The sequence below is a fragment of the Echeneis naucrates genome, chromosome 16 (assembly GCF_900963305.1).
Source record: "Echeneis naucrates chromosome 16, fEcheNa1.1, whole genome shotgun sequence".
In the NCBI taxonomy this organism is placed as follows: domain Eukaryota; kingdom Metazoa; phylum Chordata; class Actinopteri; order Carangiformes; family Echeneidae; genus Echeneis; species Echeneis naucrates.
In genome coordinates, this window is record NC_042526.1 from 10,113,514 (window position 1) to 10,133,284 (window position 19,771).

At 41.1% G+C, this 19,771-nt stretch overlaps 2 protein-coding genes across 5 annotated transcripts; both read right to left on the minus strand.

Annotated features, from left to right (window-relative positions):
* Window positions 1–411: 411 nt before the first annotated feature.
* Window positions 412–15,761, minus strand: LOC115056189 (DENN domain-containing protein 5B-like). 4 transcript variants are annotated; one of them, XM_029522458.1, is made up of 21 exons: window positions 15,486–15,761; window positions 11,435–11,544; window positions 10,251–10,965; window positions 9,807–9,994; window positions 8,125–8,628; window positions 7,792–8,020; window positions 7,101–7,251; window positions 6,647–6,737; window positions 6,438–6,557; window positions 6,192–6,344; window positions 5,966–6,038; window positions 5,794–5,869; window positions 5,324–5,452; window positions 5,108–5,229; window positions 4,790–4,935; window positions 4,583–4,701; window positions 3,887–4,071; window positions 3,621–3,703; window positions 3,036–3,162; window positions 2,631–2,805; window positions 412–1,786 (listed from the first exon to the last, which is right to left on the minus strand). In XM_029522458.1, exons 1-21 carry the CDS (start codon window positions 15,592–15,594, stop codon window positions 1,603–1,605), a joined length of 3,789 nt encoding a protein of 1,262 aa, XP_029378318.1. In that variant the 5' UTR covers window positions 15,595–15,761; the 3' UTR covers window positions 412–1,602. The 4 variants fall into 4 exon arrangements, with proteins under 4 accessions (XP_029378318.1, XP_029378316.1, XP_029378317.1 ...); XM_029522456.1 differs by having other exon boundaries at window positions 5,960–6,038; XM_029522457.1 differs by having other exon boundaries at window positions 5,960–6,038; window positions 6,638–6,737.
* A 1,522-nt stretch (window positions 15,762–17,283) lies between these two features.
* armc10 (armadillo repeat containing 10) lies at window positions 17,284–19,675 on the minus strand. The gene is made up of 6 exons (XM_029522854.1): window positions 19,198–19,675; window positions 18,908–19,053; window positions 18,600–18,734; window positions 18,330–18,506; window positions 18,133–18,204; window positions 17,284–17,925 (listed from the first exon to the last, which is right to left on the minus strand). The coding sequence occupies exons 1-6, from the start codon at window positions 19,451–19,453 to the stop codon at window positions 17,674–17,676; spliced, it is 1,038 nt and encodes a 345-aa protein (XP_029378714.1). The 5' UTR covers window positions 19,454–19,675; the 3' UTR covers window positions 17,284–17,673.
* Window positions 19,676–19,771: the final 96 nt, after the last annotated feature.

A 19,771-nucleotide genomic window follows, 5' to 3' on the forward strand; every position in this document is an offset into this window, starting at 1 on the left:
CTGCTGTTTCCATGATTATAAAATTCTTCCTTAATATTAATTTGAAATGTAGACAATTTATTGGGTAAATATAGCTTTTCTGAAGGTTGACTTCCTGTAATAATTTTGATGTGATTGCTGTGCCAGAAAAAACAGAACAAAAAAGCCCACTTCTATCTGTGTAGTTTGTAGTTGAGCAATCAACATTGTTTTGGCAAACTGTAATTTTCTAACTATGAGATGCAGCTCCTCCTCTAAAGTCTTGTTACACAGTCTTGTGTTAGAAAATAATTTAACAATGTAAGGATTCAGTTCTTTCAGACATGACAAATTTAAAGCGAGTAATATGAAAAGAAAAAAAAAAATCCCAAAACATGAGTTATGCCAATATTAACTTTAATCTTTGACAACACATTTCATAAATAACAGTTCATTATTGCTTTTTTAATCCGTATTTAAATGATAATAGAGGCTTGGTCTTTGTGGGTTACTTAGTGCTTGCAGGAGAGTGCAGGAGAGAGCATTTTCACATTTCAGTAACTGTTAAATTAAATGCGACATCAACATAATATTTTGCATTTAAGAACCTGTGCTCATTTCATTGTCTAGATTTTGCAAAGACAATTGAACACTCTAGAAACAAAGATGACTATTATCCATATATCAGTAAATTGAGTCCATAGTGGGATCTATTCTTTTACACAGACACAAAGATATCTTTATACAGAAAAATGCCACAAATTCATTATTCCATTATAACAAATGGCCACAATTCTATCAAAGATCTAATGAAGCAAGATATTTACAATGAGAGAGGGAAAAAACAGAAAAACATCTGACAAAGTGGTAGACAATTTAAACTAACATAATTAGGACACCATTTTGGTTTCAGTGTTTGACCAAAGGAAGGTTTCATGAGCACAACTCTCCTTAGCTAATGATCCCAAACTGAAATAAAGAAGGAGAAACAGGCCAGACCTTACAGAGTATAACAAGAGCATAGTAATATAACATTTTGTGACATATTATAGAGTGGGAACATTATCATTATAAGGATATTCCATGAATGTAAATGTTTATATCATAAGGCCTGAGTCCTGATTTTCAGATCACAACACACTAAGATATAAACAAAGAGACATATTTTGGCCATGCATGTGCTTAGTTTAAAATGTAAGTGCAAGCAATACAGCAATACAGCAGTACAGCAGTAGAAAGAGAGTTATAGTTGTCCTAGGGTCAGGCAGAGTAAATGGTGTGAGCTGTGAAAATATCTACTGTAGATGTGAGATTATGAATGACTCCATTTCTTCTCAAGGAAACAGAATTTCACAGTGTAAACAAGCATAGGAAAATGTTCACTATTTCCTAAAGCAAATAAAGAATCTAAGACATTTACATTGGTGAACAAGGCAATATGTTTGGAGCTGGAATTGCCAGTGGCTTCTTGTAGTCCAGTTTTGTTGGGGTTTTTTTTATGATAGTCACATTTCTTGAGTGTATGAATGCACCTCTCTTTTCCCACAAGATGGAAATATTAATATTTAAACCCATCAGATTTTCTACAGCAGGTTGCACGGCAAGTTGTTGAACTCCATGCTCCATATCCATCAGCGTCAGAGGTCAGAGGTCAACCCCTTTAACCAGTGCTGTCTCAAGAGTGATGGTGAACTCATTGAGTGTGTGTAGGATGCGACACAGTGAGTGTACGGCTGGACGGTTGCGCAGGAGAGCCCCTTCTTCATATGTACGCCCTGTCAGAGGACACTCAGCCAAAGGGGGGAGCCACTGAGAGAGAAGTCGGTCCCTACCAAAGAGGACAGGACAAGTCAGTTATAATACAAAAAACAAACAAACTAAAGAAAAAAACCAAAAACTCTGCAGACACAATAACTTGTATCTTAAAAAAAATGTTATAAGGATTGGACAATTTACCAGAAATATATTGCAAAAGCGTTTTGACAATTTTAGTTCACAATACATGGAGATAAATAGAAAACAAACAAAAAAAAAAAATAGTCACCATGTGCTGAGCACATTTTTAATAGTTTAGCAATAGTGATCCCACTACTATCTTACCGACAATGACTACCTTAAATATTTTCACATAATTTGAACTGCCAGCCAACTACATCACCTATATTGAATTTAAGCATTATCATTATTCACTCTGAGTGTAATTGTGCTTACAGATAACTGCTGTGCTGTAAGAGTGACATCACACATCCAAAATAGATTTCACAATGAGCATTGTGACTGCTTTTTTTGGCATGTAGCTGATTTTGCGTGATAGTCACTCACTAATCAGGTGTTTTTGACATGAGCTGTTTTCTGTTCTGTCACTTTTATTAAATTTAGTAATTAGATAGAAATTATATTCTTTATTTTATGTAACCATTACCATTAGAGGATGAAAGCTGATTCATTCCCTCTCTGAGATAGGTCACTGAGAGAAAACAGTAATAGAGTCCAATTACCTGTGGCCTCAGGAAGGAATCAACGCCATCTTTGTGAAACACAATATAATGAGCAGGGTGCTTTAAAAATATATCAGAGTAATGCTTTGGTTTGTGGAGCTCTTCCTCATCTTTTATGTGATATCCTCTTGCTTGAACTTGTAAACATTTATTTTTAAAATGATTAACACTCACCTAATTCCCAGGCAGACAAACAGCTGGAACTTGCCCTCCTTTCCAATGTTTCGGGGAGATGCATTTATGGCGTTGACATAGTGGCACAGTGAGTCACAAGGTGGACCCTTTGTCAGTGTTGACCCATGCAGGTCACCCATCTGATCAGCTGTCTCCATGGAGACCACGGCCTTCTCTGTTGGACAGAGTTGGTTGTATTTTCAGTTGGTAGATCATTAAAAGATTTGCGATAAGGTAAAATAACGCCATGAAAAGCAAACACTGGAGACATATAGTGTACCAAAACAGTCAATTGAAATAAATACATAAATAAAAATAAATTATGCACAGTTTATGATACACATTTTGTGAGCAAGACACCTCTTTATTGAATACTCTTAATGATGGCACACTAACAGTACCTACCAATAAAGTCCCAAACAAACACATTCCTCTGGAAAAGACGGTTAGATTTGAATCCATGGAGCAGGAACTTCTCCAAGGACAGCACCAGTCCCCCTTCACCACACAACAAAACAGTCAAGTTCCCCCTCTGGGAGGGAAAAGACAAGGACATTAAGTCGCCAGAAGAACAATGAGCAAAAGGCTCATCTTACAACTTCAGTAAATCCACTCATATGAGATAGCATTAAACTAAATCCTCTGCTTACTTGGAGACCAAGTAAACAAAACAGAGTTTATACAATAACGGCTTTGCATTAAATATGTTGTTATAATGTCAGAGGCCCATTACAGATTAACTGAAATGATGGTAACTTGCTGCTGAGATGAGAGAGTCTCTAGTCTGACACAAACGAGCAGCTAGAGGACTAAAGGAGCTGAAGTAATGAAGCATGTTGAAGAAAGAAGTCACACACGCTAGCGGTTGATAGTGTAATGCATCACATGCCTCTTTGCATTTACCCTTTTTCTCCCCCTATTTTAGCTCTCTCAGCCAACGGGTGAGATAAAAGCATCTTAGAGAATTATTTAACTCTAAGTGTCACATACCTCTTGTTCCAATTTGTGGAAGTGTTTAACAAGGTTATTTGCTGCCTCCCTCACATCCTCTTGAACTTCAACAGCCATCATTCCTGACAATATGCATACATGATAGTTATATATAGAACCATGAAGATGAATGATGACAAACACGAGGGGTAGAGAACAGAAGTGAATAGAAAGACGATACAGGAGCAGAACCTGTTATTGTGATGAGCTCACCAGCAAGTAGGTCAGCTATTGTCCGAAATAATGTGTTCTTTGTCAGTACATACTGTTTCGGCTGCCAAGCGACCCCAGCACAATCCGTACACTCTGAGAAGGAGAGGACAGCTCTGGGGGTGTCCCGGTCCACCTTCCGGCATCCTCCTCACCACCAGGTGACACCAGTTGACCAATGAGAACTCTTTCCAAGCTGCCGTCACCCACGCCTTTCCCCAGCCATCTGCCACATGGGAACCTGCAAGGAAAGACGCCATGGTGTTTCATTATATTCAACATTAAGAAATGATAATTATAATACTAATGTGATTCTTTATACAGGGACATGGCGGAGCTGAGAGCCATCTGTTTTAAACAGCTGGTGTTGTGTGGCAAGTGCCAATTGCTCATTTTTCTAAACAACTTCCAGAACATTTTTGGTTTGTTATGCTAAAGTCCATTTACTACAAATAAGAGATCAGTAGATTGAAATAGATTTATAAGAAACTTGCAGAGAACTGAACCAAACAGACAATTATTTAGAGTGAAGATATAGTACAGTGTTCACAATGTCTACACTGTGTGATTATCTTGTGTTAAAGCAGACGTCTGTGTTTCAGGGAGCTCAGGCATGCGAAATTTGGGAATAAGGGTCATTTAGTTGTGACCATATCTTACACAGGGAGCTGCCATCCACAAAGCCAGGGATTTTGCTGTGACGCCATAATTGGTGTGAACTGATGAGAACCCAGTTGGAAGATAAATCTTACTTGTAGGTGTGTCCAGTGATCTCATTGTACACCATCACGCAGTCAATCAAACACTTGGCCAGTAAACCAGAGTTTTCCTGTCCCAACTGCAGAGTGCTCAGCCTGCCCAAGTTCTTGCACTGAAACGAGAAGCACACACCGCAGCGAGATCAGCACTCAGGTTGTTGATCGCTGTGTTGACATTAATGCTGACGTGTGTTTACAAACCTGGAAAAAAATCTCTTGTGTATTCTTTGGGATCTGTCTAACTCCTGAATCCCCCAGTTCTCCTGACACACACACCCAGGGGTCAACTGTTGCCATTGCAATACTCAGTTTCTTCATGGGTATAATAACAACACGGTATGGAATACCTGGAGAGATACAAGACACCAAGAGCAAACTTTAATTGAATCATTGAGAAATTCACACTTATTCCTTTACCAGGCTATTTTAATCTAATTTAACCAGAAGCGAACTTTGACCATCTTTAAATGCTATAAAACCTTGGGAAAATTCCACCACTTTGTTGTTTACAGGACTTACTGATGGAGGTGAAGACCCGTGTAAAACAGAGGTAGTCCACAGTGTTGAGAGAAAGCAGGTGAAATAAAAACTGCTCCCTTTCTTCCTCACACAGCAGAAATGCGTGAGATTTATACAACTGCCTGTCAGGGGACAAAAGAGGAAAAATCTGTCAAAGTCACAGTACTTTACATAAATTAAATTGGAGTATAAACTAAACGGTGTATGCATTCTGACCTGAGCAGCTCCTGGTTTGTTAGCAGCTCTTTAAGGTGATGGGAAAGCATTTTCTTCTCCAGAGCCAGGTGGATCCAGGCCCTGGCCTGACCAACCTCTGACAGACACTCACTCATATTCTGGATAAACCTAGAGCAACATCATGGTACAAGCAGTCAAAAAGAAGCGCCAATATTTGGCCTTTTCTAATAATGTTGCATTTAATGACCCTCAAAGAAACTCCAAAATATAATGTTTGTGTAATATATTGTTATTTTTTATCTTCATCCAAGCCTCAGCCAAAATATCTCTTACAATGGGGAAATGAAGCTGCATTTAATAATGCGGGAGACATTTAATGCGCATTTTTAATTAGTTAAAATTAATACATTTTATGTTTACAATAAAACATAGATCACACACATGAATAGATTCATAGACAGTAATAACTGCATAGTTACCAAAGGTCCCAGTAAGTTTGCTCGCATTACCTCATATCTTGTATTAAGGATCCTTTAAGGAGCTGAGTGCCATCATCAAATGTTCTCTGCTCTGAAGCGTTAGACCCTAAACAGGCAAGGAATTTCACATTAACAATCAGTTAACTTACAGTACAGTGATTTATCCAAGAACAAAACAATAGGTTTGTCCTCTGACCTGGACACTCAGTTGGTGTATCTGTCTTCCCCTGGGCTGCCTGGTAGTGAAGCAGATGGGACCAAAGAGCAGACTTACCCTGCTCAGAATAGACATACTTATCAGCAATGAACCAGTCTTACATTCATCTCTCTGTTTTCATGTGCGTGATGTAAATGTGTTTACACAGGAGCACATATCTGTAAGTCGTGTGTGTTGATAAGGCATTTTGAATTACTTGTCCTTGTCTGACCTGTTTCAGCTGCAAACCATGGCCCCAGGTTCTCTCCAGTAGGTCACACAGACCATGAATAAGTGTGTTTTCCTGCAGGCCCGTAATGTTGGCTTCTCCTTGACCGAACTCTACACTCTCCTTCCCCATCCTCTCCATCAGCATTCGTTTGGTCTAAAAAGCCCGAGAACATTTTGAGGCGTTAACCCTGACCAATGACGGCAGTGCCTCCATCACTGTATCGCTGGGCAGAATGAAAGCTCTCACCTTCAGGCGACACTCACTCAGCAGCCCATCAACAAACTCCCTTTGAGTTTGAGTGACAGCTTGGGGCGAAGGGTCGAGGAGCTTGGACTGATGGAGATTCTTCTTTGCAAATGTGTGCTTCTGTTACATACACACAAAGGTGATGTATCTGACATAATCTTCATGAAGCCCTCGAAAGTGTGTTTATGTGTGTTTAACACGAAGAATACCTGTCTGTGTTCATTGTCCCCTCCTGAGTGATCAGTCATTGCTGATCTCTTGGGGTCAGTCCTGCGTGATGCTGTCACACGACTGGACCATCTGTTTACACAGATAAAAATGTAACTACGAGCAAGTGTGCTTCACATTGTATGTGGATTTTGGCAGACATGTTTAAATAGTAGTTCTGCTCTTCAACTTTTTTTTTTCTTTTTTTTTTTTTTTTTTAAATCAAAGGGAACCCTTCAGAGAAAAAAAAACTTATCAAAAGTCTTTATTTTAATTTATTTCAAACTGGATGTTGATTGACTATATTGAAAAGTGGATATATATGCTTACCATATTTATTCATACAAAGAAAATGCCAAAATTTGATAAAAATCTTACTTTTGGCTATGAAACTATTTATATTTACCCGTACCTTTAGCCAAAGATTAGTTTGCTTAACAGAAAATGGAAGCTCACTTGTTGGTGTTTTGTCCCTGTGCGAGTACATCAGCCTGCAGCTTGGGGAAGTATCCCGGCTGGTGACGGCCTTGACCAATCCTCATGTCCAGCAGGTGGGGGTGTATGGCTGTGTGGTCAGCCTTCATCAGTCGGCGCTCAGTTGCCTGGGCTGCAGGCACAGACAGACATTTACACCAGGTACGCTGTTCTGTAGCTATATATCATATAAACTAAATACATACTGCAACAGACAGTAACGATGGAAATGAGGGGGAAAAAAATCTCTGACAGATTGTCTAAATATGACTAAGGATGCAGGCTGTAATGAACAGGGCAGTTTCTGCATTAAGGTTGGCAGCACTGCAAAACAGGAGGTTTTTAATCGGACACAAAGCCCTCTTCTTAAATAATGTTCATCTCCCACCATGACATTTAGTTCATCCCTCTCCAATTCTCCAATTTTTGCTCATATTTACCGTAACTAGTATCTGAGTATCTTACCTCACCTCTTTAATTTAATTAAAGAGGTGATTTATTAATCAGATTGTTTCCTTTTTATTTTCGTTTGTTTAATGATTCACACTTAAAAAGTGGACCAGTGTTAGGCCATTTAGGAATCAAACAATTCTATTTTAAGCTATCGTGCAATGATGTGCATGTCTTAGTAGTTTATTTCATTCTCCTTTGATCATAAGAACCTTCCCAGTACCTGATTCAAACAGTGTGGTGCATTTCCTGTAGCGACAGTTGTAGGAGTCCTTGTCTGTGTCATACAGTCGCTCTTTCTCCAGACGATTGTCAAACAGCTGCTGCAGTGGCTCCCGATCCGCCCAGCGAGAGATCACTTTCCCATCCACAAAAGAGGAAAACATAGATGTCTCCAGGAACCGAGACAAGAAACGCAAGTGGGCTGTGGGCTGAACTGACAGGAAGGACCCCTGAAACAGTGTAAACCATGAGTAAACCAAACAGCGATGGAAAAACATCTGAATATGTGTAGAAATAAGATATTAACATGATCCTTGTGCATCCACTATGGTACCTTGTCAAAGCTGAATGTGCCCTCTCGGTTGCTCAACCAAGAGTCCAGGTCCAAAGCGCTGTGGATGACAAACTCATCATATCTGCCAAACATGGCAGCAAAACGTCCAGCAAGCACCTCTCTCAGCTGAATGTTAAGTTTTGCAGCCTTCAGCTCTTCCTCCTCCTCTTCAAGTTCATGTCCCAGCGTCTTAGCACCGTCTGACATTTTCCCTCCCCCGCATCTCTGCGCTAGAGCCTGTAGCCTCTCCAGCACCGCAAGCTCCTCGCCTCCCAGGTTACCGTTCCTTCGGTCCTCCATCAGATCCTCTAGGACTAAACTGCTCATGCGAGGAGAGGTGGTGCTGGTGGTGGGCTTGGTGATTACACCACCCTGTGGAGGGACCCCAAAACGCAGCAGCACCTCGCTCAGTTCCTGGATTAGCTCGGTCTGGTCTGGAAACACAGGAAGGTCCTCGGGGGCTTCAACACAGTGGTTGTCAATGTCCACAAAGCACAGATTGGCCTGTGAAAGTGCAAGAGACAAAAAAGACTATTAAACTGGCTGGATAATTGTGATAGGTCCAATTACGCTGAACAGATGCTTATTCATCTCATGTACCCAAAGTGGCATAGCTTTAACATCCAATTAAGATCAGCGATGAAGATTTACATTTCATAAATAGATTCTTGGCATTTCCCTGTGTTAAGCTCTCACAGGACATTACCATGTGAAGAATTATCTTAAGATTACTGATATCATAGTGACAGGAGAAACTGCACAGTATCGGGCTTCTGCACCTGCAGACAACACCATGAAACCCGTGCAAAAACAGGGCTCACAAAGCCGCTGAGCAATGAGAAACCAAACTTATTGTGAAAGACAGGCGCTTATTTAAGGAAAACTGCTTCTGTAAGCAACAGCAGAGCACAGTGCAGTCAGCAGCAACACGACCTTCAACAGTGATCTCAGGCAGTCATTTTATAGCCTCGGGGGAAGTTGGGAGATGAGAGTGCAAAGAGGCAGACATCCTCTTACCCCGGCAGCTCCAACCACCAACTTAATGTCGCTTCTTATATCATAACTTTTCATCATCTCTTTGATCAAAGGAAGAGAACGGTTAAAAAAAAAAAACCTTACAAACCTATTTTATTTGACTTTAATTATCAAATCACTTTCCAAATTTTTTCTCGCAACCTAAGCCAAACTGTGCATTCATTTATTTGTTCTTGTTAATGCAACTATCATTATTGGTATGATTAAAATATTTTCCACTTCCTTCAAATTGCACAACTCAAGTAATAATCCCTAATTCTCATTAATTATTCATCAAGTCCTATTATTCTGGATCTCTCTTGCTCTGTATTTTTGCTTTCATCCCCCGAGCAGTCTTTCTGTTGCCTCTTTTCTGGGGCAGAGCAACTTCAAAGAGGCTCAAGTGAGATATTCATGCAGCACAAAGTGATCTCAGTTGCAGGACTGGATTTGAAGTAATGGGGAAAGAAGGGGGAGTCTGGGGAAATATATCTTCTCTGCTCGATAAGGCAGATGGCAAATCATTGTAAAAGCGGAGAAGACAACCAAGTGGCTGTTAAAATGGCTTTGATCTTTATGAGTGAATGTTTGTTGAAATCTTGAAATTATGACACTAACTCAAAAAACAACAAGCATTTTAGACACAAGCTCCTGGTTCACTAACGTACCTCATGTGGTAAGTGAAGGGAGGATCGCTGAGCTCCCTCTCTGCGCTGGATTCCCATTACAAATGGCACAGGGGCATCCAGGAGATGATGTAAAGGTGCAGAAACTATAGGCACATAGATATGTTGCCATTGGAATGGGAATAACAGGGTTGTGATGCCCTCCGCCACTGTCATCAAACGCTGGTAGTCTGAGGAGAGAGAAAGATGAGACAGTAATCATTCAATCAACAAGTTTCCCTGTCATATTCAAATTGAAATCCATGAGTTCTTTTATTGTCATTTTATAGTATATACATAGTACATATAGTCATTTTGCACCATACCATCACAATCTCATCTCAACTATATTCTAATTTATAGTAGTAACCAAGGTGCTAAATTCTGGGGAAAAGGCTTTTTAATAATATCTTTCTTTAATTTCAAAATTTTAAATGTGGTTTTTACCTTGAGAGTAAAGTAGAACTTGCGTCTCCAGCAACGTACAGGTAAGTAGTTGCACCATATTGTCAGCACCCAACAGAGAGAACGCCTCTCCAAGAGGATACTCCCCCAGTGGGAGCTCACTTGGCCCAGGCCGCTGACACATGATGGGTCCCTGCACCCCGTGGAACCTCAGCGACCTGCCAGGTGGGGGCAGGGGCACCTCATACAGGATGTTATGGATGTAGCTCTCCAGAGGGAGAGGTGGAGCTGTGTGTGACGTCACAGCCTGGTGCAGCTGAGATAGGAACTGTCGTGAAGCTTGAAGAAAAGGAAGCGGTGTCAGGAGGCAGAGGGCTTTGGACACATACAGGGTGTCTCGCGCTGGATCAAAGGAGCCTGCACAGGTGAGGCAGCCTGAAACCCTGGCCAGGGACTCGGCGTCTGACTCTTCCAAGCTGCTCACAAGAGAGTCCATGCTGGAGGTGGAGGGTGAGGAGGCAGATGAAGATGAGGAGGAGGGAGAGGAAGCCGATGAGGATGACTGGCGCTCCACTTGGTGCATCTGATAGAGAGTCTGCATGGCAGTGATGATCTGAGGGCTGGTCACCTCCTCATAGAAAGTGTGGACGAAGCCGTAGGAGCGTGTGCCATCGTCAGAAGCAATTGAAAATGAGTGGAACTGATGATCGAGCCTGTCTGCCTGAGTGCGGAAATAAAGACCTCTTGGCATGCAGAGCTGAAGGATAAGGAGGAGGAGAAAGCATAGCAGAGCATTACTATAGCAACACATTCAAGTTGACATTAATATTTTGTATTTTGTGCACCTTTGTGGTATTTCCACATTTTAAATCCAAATAAAATGACGCAAAAATTGTTCAATGTCTTCTCTTCTTCTCTGGGAAGCTCTTCACAATGAATTTTAATATGTTAATGAAATAAGCCCAGAATCAAAATGAACTTGATTTCCTCTGCCTGTTACCAGTTTTTCCTTTCATCATTCTGATCTGCTTTTCCAGAAAAAAATGATAATGTTCTGCGTATCCAGCCATAGTATTGAACATGCAGAGAGACATGGGTTAGGACACATTGCTCTTTTCCCAATGTCATGCTTCCCTTTTGAGTCATATCACTTTTGGTGATGGGTGATCTTTTCATAATTTCCATTGTTGCCAATGCTGAACAGATCATATTATCCAAATCCTCACCATGTTGACAGCATCTTTCCTGAAGGGGTTCCTGTCTGTATTTTCAGGGTAGTGCACCAGAACTTTCGACTTGAAGGACCGTCGAATGGGGCTCTGGTCAAAGCTTTCACCTGAAGGACAAAAAGTGAAAATAAAAGAGAAGTATTGTTGAATTAACATTAGTGCAAAGTGATCTTTGACGTTCAGCACTGCTGAACCATAATTTATAATGATATAGAAAGGACAGAACAGAGAATGTCTCTGTTTAACTGCAGCTTTGATTCACGAAAAAGGTCGGAGACAACTTTGACACTGACACACACACACACACAAATCTGTTGTCAACAACAAGGGCCATTCTCCAGTGAAGGGGGAAAGCCCTTCTAAAGGTTATGTAACTCAACTCATTACCATAGAGATAGACTGGAATAATGGTGCAACTGCCCCCATCCCCGACACTCTGCAGTAGGAAACCCTTCACACTTGGAGGACAGAAAAAAATACAGCTTTTCATATCTGGTTACACATACACTAAAGGATCACATTTTCAGCGCAGTGAATTTCTACATGTTCCTACATATATACCTAGATGGCACCTATTTGATGCATTGGCCTGTCTGGCTCAAGTTACTTCTCCCCTCAATCTCTGTAGCTAGTGTCAGCTTCTCTCTCTGGTTGGATACAGAGTGCTGTCTGTGCTGAAAAGACAAGAGAAAATGGAACCACACCGTGTGTATGATTCAGAGGGTGCAATCGGCCAACAGTAGCAAATTAAGTACTTTCATTATTCATCCACTTTGTGAGGGGATGCCCTTGAACAGTGTGACCATCTTTTTCATTTTGATAATCCACTATGAATTCTCCAAATTTGTGTTTGCCTTCAGCAAACATTGCCACACTACAACAATAACAAAAAGAAGCAGAAAAGAAACACCTGGAGACAGCGAATAAACATTTCCCTCCGCTGCCAGCTTTGACGCAATCACTCCGCATTCAGGAACATCCACCTCACCTGCCTACAAGATGACGTACAGGATCCCGAGAGCTGAAACAGGACCACTTCAAGTCAAAATGAGTCAAAGCCGTAGGTAGGAGGCCGGAACTAATGGATTACAGAAATAAGCGGGGAAGTCAATATTCTTTGCTAAGGATACAAATTGGTGCAGGCGCTGAGAGGCAGAATTGAGCCTCGCACAAGGACGCCTTGTCACCATGGTAGCCATATCCGCTGTGATCTTGAAGATTGTCATCAGACAAAAGTCCTCAACTGTTGCATCAGCCCAAGCTTCATCAGCTAACCCAATTAAAACACTCCTACTTGGCATGAGTTCCCACCAAAGAGTTGGAACAAAACATATTCAAACATAGTCTCACTCGTTTTCTGTGTTAACAGCAAGAGGGAGGTTTGTTTAAGTGTTTCAATGACAGTTTAAATGCTTGTCTCAGTTCGGCTCTACTGGGAATATTTCCTGCTCTTAGCACCTCAGTAAAAACACACAGGGCCAAACAAACCCACGCCAATGTGTTGCAGAATACTTTGCATCATCATGGAAAGTCATTTATTATCACATTATTTAATGTAAAAAAAAACAAAACAGCACACAAAAAAGGCTGTGCCATCAAATAGCTTGCTTTGTCTGACCACCTGTCCAAAAAAGCTAAACATGCTCAGCTCAGCAGTAAATCCTAAAAACGCTGGAGGTAATTCATGTATTTATAAATTTATAGTTGTTGCAGTTTAAAACTTCTTGTTTCTGCTTTAATCTTCATACTTCATATCACAATACTTATCACTGTTACTGTGACAATGTTTACCTAATTTCTGCAGGGGATTAATAGCAAGTATTTCCGATTCTGGAGGAAAAAAGCATTGTTTCGTAATAATTCCTTGATTGTTATGTGACTGTCATCATCACCAGCTGAATTTGCTGCATCATTACATGAGTAAGTGAGGATGGACAGGAAAAGTGGAAGAAAATTAAAATGACAGCAAATGTTAATGGCACTGACTAATGAGAAATTGTTCCTTTTTGAACCAAACAGTTAAAGTTACTCTGTCTTGCATTATAGACTTGACAAATTTAGCTTTTCATCTAATTCATGCAAAGACGTGAGCTGTGTTCATTTGCTTGAAAAACAAGCTAAAAGTGCTGGGTGCCTAAAAATAAAGCAGCTCAGGCTGATATTCTTTGCACAAGCAGCATGTGTATTAATAAGACAAGTACAAGATCCATGCACCTCTAAAATAGCACAGTTCTAAAACATGAGGTCAGGGAGCTCGTGCTCTCTGCTGATGTCATCCCCCTTTGACGGTCATCTGGTCTGAACAGGCACTAAAGCCTCAGCCTTTATGCGTTCACACAGGCAACGTCATGTGAAATTTGATTAGGCTGCAGAAAACACAGTGGCATCTATTGAGGAGCCAACAAGAGCAGATTGTTTTGCTGTAGGCATGCACTAATGAGACATACAGAAAGAGATACTGTATGAGCTACAGAAATTCTCAAAAGCCTCGTGTATGTGAGGCCATGAACATCTCCTGCTTTACTGTAGTTCAGGGAATATATGTGCAAAGATTAATGCATTCACATACAGAGAGAAATCCCTTGAAAGGAGCAGAGCACTCTGCTGCAGTGGTTCTGGGATGACCTGCTGTTACATAAGGAGATTGCTAGAGCTCAAATATACTAGCCAGTGGTGCTGTCACACGCCGCAGGGAGCCAGCGATCAAAGTAATCACTGGATAGCTATAGGACTAACTCATCTGCAGCAGAACTGATCCTACAGAGCATGTCCTAAATTTACATTTGTCCTATGGGAGTTAGTCTTGTTATTCAACAGACATTTGGCTGTAAGAGAAAAGAAAACATGTCTGGTTACCATCTTCCCTGCTGCGAACATGTTCTACATGAGCTTCATTGCTGCCAAAAAGTAAGCAAGGAGAATGCAGGGTGTCTAATGTTTGGGCTTCACGTCTAAAAACTGCAACTAACATTAGAGGTGTTGGTATTTGGCACACCTGCATAGATTTTCCTCCTAACAGACCACACACAATGAAGGACACGCACAGAACACACAGATAGCTCGTGGGAGACTCTGTCCTTACCTCACTGAGCTGAGTATCAACATCTCCGTGTACAAGAGAGCAACACAAACCTAATATCTGTATTTCCAACAATTCCAACTATCCAAACCACCACAAATACACCATGACAAGCCTCCTCACTGCAGCAGTCATCACCATGGAAACTCCAACATCCACCAGCATTGTTGATGCTATTCCCTTTAACTTCCTCAAACACCTTTAGCTTTGAAGAGAAAAGAGGACACTGTTCTCCTGCCTGAGGCCATGAAAGTGATAAGAGTACTGAACAGAGCACGACAGAGATAAAAACTGTGCTGACACACACACATACACAGGAGCGTAATCAGGGCACTCGCCCTAACACAGCTCTGTGTTATTCAAGAAGCCCTGCCAGGATCCGTGCTCCAGCTTTACAGGGCAGACAAGATGATGCTGTCTCTCTTCTATTCAGCCCTTTCTCTGCTGTATTTCTCATCCAGGTGTAGCCGTGGATGACTTGCAGAAACCAGCAAGGCTATATTCTCAGCTGACTGTCCTGAAACTATCATCAAATCACAGTGAAGAAACCTAAAAGCAGAGGCTATGCAAAGGGTCAACACAATATTACTGTCATTTTAAACTAATGTGATTATAACTGATTCAAATTAATAGGAAAAGGCTTATCCAATCAACTGAATTTGTTTTTCTGTCTACGGTCATCCATTTAATGCTCATAAATAAAAACGTTTTTATCAGCCGTTTTTTCAGTTTGAAAACAGAGAAATCCTGACAGAAGGTACCCGGGAAAACGCAGATAAAATGCATCTATTCAAACATAAATGATCTTTTTCCAGAGAATCGGTTAGACACGTATTGTTGTAAACAAGCCTTTGTGGCGTCCAATCAAAACATACAAACCGAAGCCATCCACGCACAAACAGGCCGGTGCGGACAGACAAACGTTCATGACGGTAACGAGCTGAAGTGGTGTTTGGATGACCAGGATACCTGCTCCATCGTCTGGCTCCAGGCCCGTCTCTGCGTCCAGACCACACACGACAAAATAGTGGGCGAAGCGGCAAGAAGCCGATCCGGTGGCCGCTGCGGTGCCGCTCATCCTCGATGGCTGAAATGTGGAGAGAGAGATCCGGTTTAGTCTACTTGATGTTCTGGATGTTCATAGTTGATGCGGCTAATCCGAAATGTGGCCCCCCTCCTCCTCCTCTTTTCCCGATCTCTCTCTCCTCGTCCTTTCCTGATCCGTCTGCTGGGCGTGTGTGTGAAAGCCCGTCCGCCTGCCTGCACACACTGATCCGGTCTGACTCTGATGGAGCACACAGAGATCCGACGATGGTCATCCTGTTTGGGGTGGGGGTGGGGGTGGGGGGTGTAGGCCGGCGAGGGAGGGGGAGAGAGGCAGACAAAGACCTGAATGCATCATCATCCCCGTTTTAAATGGTTTTGTCCAAATCCATCAACACCCACATCAAAATAATCATGCCTTCACAGAGACACACTGTGGTTTATAGATGTGTCAGTGTAGCCAGGGACACATTCATCTCCTTCAAGTCATTGTATTGTTTTTATTTCACTCGTTTAAATCTTCTAGAACAATCTTCAGATGACCAAAAAAAAAAAAAAAAAAAAAGTTTGATAGGCCATCTAAACATTCAGTGAACGTTTCTAATTCAAAAATGAGAAATAAGGAGGTAGACATCCGTTATAGGTCATAAAGGTTTTTATTGAACCATCCAAATACACACATTTCTAATTTTATAGGCAAAATGCTGACTCCTTTAAATAAATATGATAATCTAGGTCATAGGTAAATATCTTGCTGTACCAGTTCTGGTAAAACACATCGCCTGAGAGATTTGAGTTAAAGTCGGTGCCTAAACATCAAAAATGTGCAGCATTTCTACACTTGGACTGGCACAATCTATAAAATCCTTGCATGGAGAGTAAGAAGGAAAAAAAAAAAAAAAAAAAAAAAAAATCATATTCCAAGATACCTTGCCATGCAAATCAGAGGTAAGCAGCTAGACCTATTTAACCTTTCTGTAAATATTATTTACCAAGCAAGCTGATGTGTCCAAAGCTTCAGTCATCCTCTGAACATGCAAATCTGTCACTTAGAGCATGTCTAATGACAGTTAAACGCATAAATCATGACAAGGATTGTAATCACTGTTAACAACCGTTGGATGAACAATATTTTCCACTAACAGTAAACATGGCTTTCACCAGTAATGCCTTAGTCCCTCATTTTAAAGCCTTTTGTAGTTTCAAACAATACTAGCAGCCCAGACACCCCTTTTCCTGAGCAACTTCCTTCTATTCCTCTCTGGGGGATTTGCAGGTGTTTGCAGACCAGTTGAGACAAAAACACCAGTACATCCCTGATCAGCCCACCCAGACAGCTGTGGATGTGGCTGCATCTTCATAAAGTAAAGTGTACCTGGGTGTTCTCCCCTACATGCGCCCTTAACACCTTAATAATCCATTTTTAAACATGTGTTTCACCCTTAAGATCTACATGATACACTGAATCCATCATCTTGTCACAGTCTCATTAAGTGGGACCAACCTTTCTGGAGGTTAATCTTACTCTGGGGCTATTGGAATTATGCTGTTTTTGAAAATAAATACAAAGATAAAAGCTGATTAGATGGCCCTGATCTTGTAATCCAACATATGAAGGGCACGTTTAAATTCTTCTGAAAAGAGTGTGTCTGAATAATGGGAAATGCATTGCCTCATGCTGCCCACCTCACAAATATCTTAAAAAAAAAAAAAAAAAAAAAAAAAAAAAAACTTTTGGCAGTGGGTTTGGATAGAGGACATTCACCTAGAAAATATCTTCACACGAAGGTCACAGAAGTTAGGGCACTGTTGAAATTTGAAGGATAAAAAGTATCTTGCAGTGAGAAAAGTTACTGCTCAGCTTTTAATTACATTGCAAATGACTGGAAATCAAATCATTCAGATGTGTGATGGTAAAATTGATTTGGAGAATGCTGTAGGTATGGCAAAGCTGGGACTGTCAGCTGAGTATCCACTGGAAGCTACACAGTCTGCTCTTTTAAAAGGTTAGTCAAAAGATTTATAATTTAGATTGAAGGGCAATAAATTTATGGCTTTGGCAAGGAGTGTAAAAGGAAAAACTATGCATGAATCAGAACTAGAGACAGAGGGTCTATGTCAAGATACGAGCCACCTGTGCCTGAATATCCCCATCAGGATGTGAAAGCAGCTGGACCAGTCTGCTGTGGAGCTGCGAGGATTCATCTAACATCACCCTAAAAAGGCAATCCTGCTTCAGCCTCAGTTCATCAGCTACTTGGGCTGAGGGTCTCCAGGCCTTTAAATTCCCTGCAAAAGTGAGCAGTCGCAGAAGTACAGCTGGGGCTGTCCGTGCGTCAAACAGTAGCACAACTGAAGCTGGAGCCTTCGGGAAAAAAAAATAAATAAAAAGAACACACAAAAACAAGCTCTAAATCAGGATTTATACTCTGGAGCCAGTTTGACAGTACAATTATTTTGGCTTTCACTTTTTTTTATGAACTTTGAACACAGCTATGGTAGAGAATGTACTGTATCGTATTAAACTATACTGGTTTCGATGTGAATGATAAAGACTTCATCTCAGTCTTACCTGAGTTTGAACAATGTCATCCATCATATCTGGATTAGAGGACAAGTTCACAAGAACTCTCAAGGCCTGAACCTGAAACAAAAACAACTTTACATATTGGGTTGGATTAAAACCTCTAGCAAGTGGTCAACATCATCGATATACATAACATTTACGAAAGTTGTTTGAAAAACCTTTTAAATTGGAATTATACTAACCTGTAATGTTTCATTGCTCACCACAAGTAAAGACAGTAAAAGTGTAACGGATTCTTTCAACAAATGCTGATGTTTGTCTGTGACTGAAAGGTTTGTTAGCAGCCTGAGGGCACCAAGCTGAAGGTCAGAATTTACTGGTGACATCTCAATCAGTTCCAGCACTTGGGGCACATAAAACTGCAAGAGAACATAAAACATTTTTGTGAGAAGTCTGCTAAGACCTCATTTTGGAAAAAGATTGTTTGCTTTGTGCGGCACAAAACATCAAACCTTTATTTGATCCTGGTTTTCGATGTTCATTGACACATTATTTAAAGCATTCAGAGTTTGCACTCTAACATCTGCTGAAGGATCAGAGAGACAACCAGCTATGATAGGAATCCCTTCAAACTCCCGTATGAGATTCTGGAGGATGAGTAATAAAGACTTTAGAGTGAGATAAACCAAAAAAAAACAAAACAAAACAACCTTTAACAAGGTAATCCAAAATGTCAGAAATAAAGACAGGTTTGGCTATGAACCAGACAGCGCTAACCTCACCTGCAGAAGGTTTTAAAGAAAGCATAATTAGATAATACCTGATTCACAGTGAAGGCAGCAGCATTTGCTAATGTAATCAGGATTCGAGATCTGTCAGATGGATTATTGCTGGTCTGCAGACACGACAGCAGCATCTTCAGGTGCTGTGGCTCCAGATTGCCAGGGGACTGATGGATGATATCTCCTATGAAGCAAAAGAGACACTTTGAATTCACTTATTCACAGAACTGACTGATGGTTTAATTCGCTTCATTTGGGATTACGATCAGAGAAGTTTAAAAAAAGATGACTTGGTACAAGTGTTGTGCGTGAGCCCCATGGTCCTTACCTGATGCGGAATCCGCAGGTCGTGGACAGACAACATCCAGACCAGATACTTTGGCCAGCAGACTGCCCGGCTTTAGGGTAACTTCACTGGAGGGACTGCTCCTGACACCGGGACTTTCAGTCACACCTTTTTTGTTTCTTTTGAAACTTCCTCCGCTGATAAGTTTGTAAATCCCGTAAGAAGCTCCTGCTCCGGCAACTATTCCGAGGAATGCCTTCATGTTGCTTAGCCTGGGAGTGACACTGCCATCTCCCATCTTCCTGCTAGCTAGGTAGCTAATGCCAAGCTACAGATGCTCTGAAGCGCTATTCGTCAAATTTGTTAACCTCCTGATCTGGCTCATTTATTAGTTAACAATAACTATTGCCAAACGAAACCACCCCAAATCCCAGCAGAAGTAATGTAGACGGCTCCATTGTTCAGAAAACTGGAGAAGTTTGCTGACAAGCCACAGTTGTCAACAATGCTCTGTCCCGTTGTTCGGGGCGGCGCAGAATGGCCGACCAAATCTTTCGCAGAGTGATCGGCCATTTGCAAAAAGCCTGACCTTTAAGTTTTGTAGCACCCATTTTAA

Coding starts and splice junctions, on each gene's coding strand:
- armc10 (XM_029522854.1), bottom strand. CDS start 19,453: ATGGGAGATGGCAGTGTCACTCCCAGGCTAAGCAACATGAAGGCATTC. Junction 18,507..18,599: donor AAAACCAGGATCAAATAAAG/GTTTGATGTTTT, acceptor GTTCTCTTGCAG/TTTTATGTGCCCCAAGTGCT. Junction 18,205..18,329: donor TGAGCAATGAAACATTACAG/GTTAGTATAATT, acceptor TTTTTGTTTCAG/GTTCAGGCCTTGAGAGTTCT.
- LOC115056189 (XM_029522457.1), bottom strand. CDS start 15,594: ATGAGCGGCACCGCAGCGGCCACCGGATCGGCTTCTTGCCGCTTCGCC. Junction 6,039..6,191: donor ATGGTTTGCAGCTGAAACAG/GTCAGACAAGGA, acceptor TATTCTGAGCAG/GGTAAGTCTGCTCTTTGGTC. Junction 2,806..3,035: donor GTTTGTTTGGGACTTTATTG/GTAGGTACTGTT, acceptor TCTGTCCAACAG/AGAAGGCCGTGGTCTCCATG.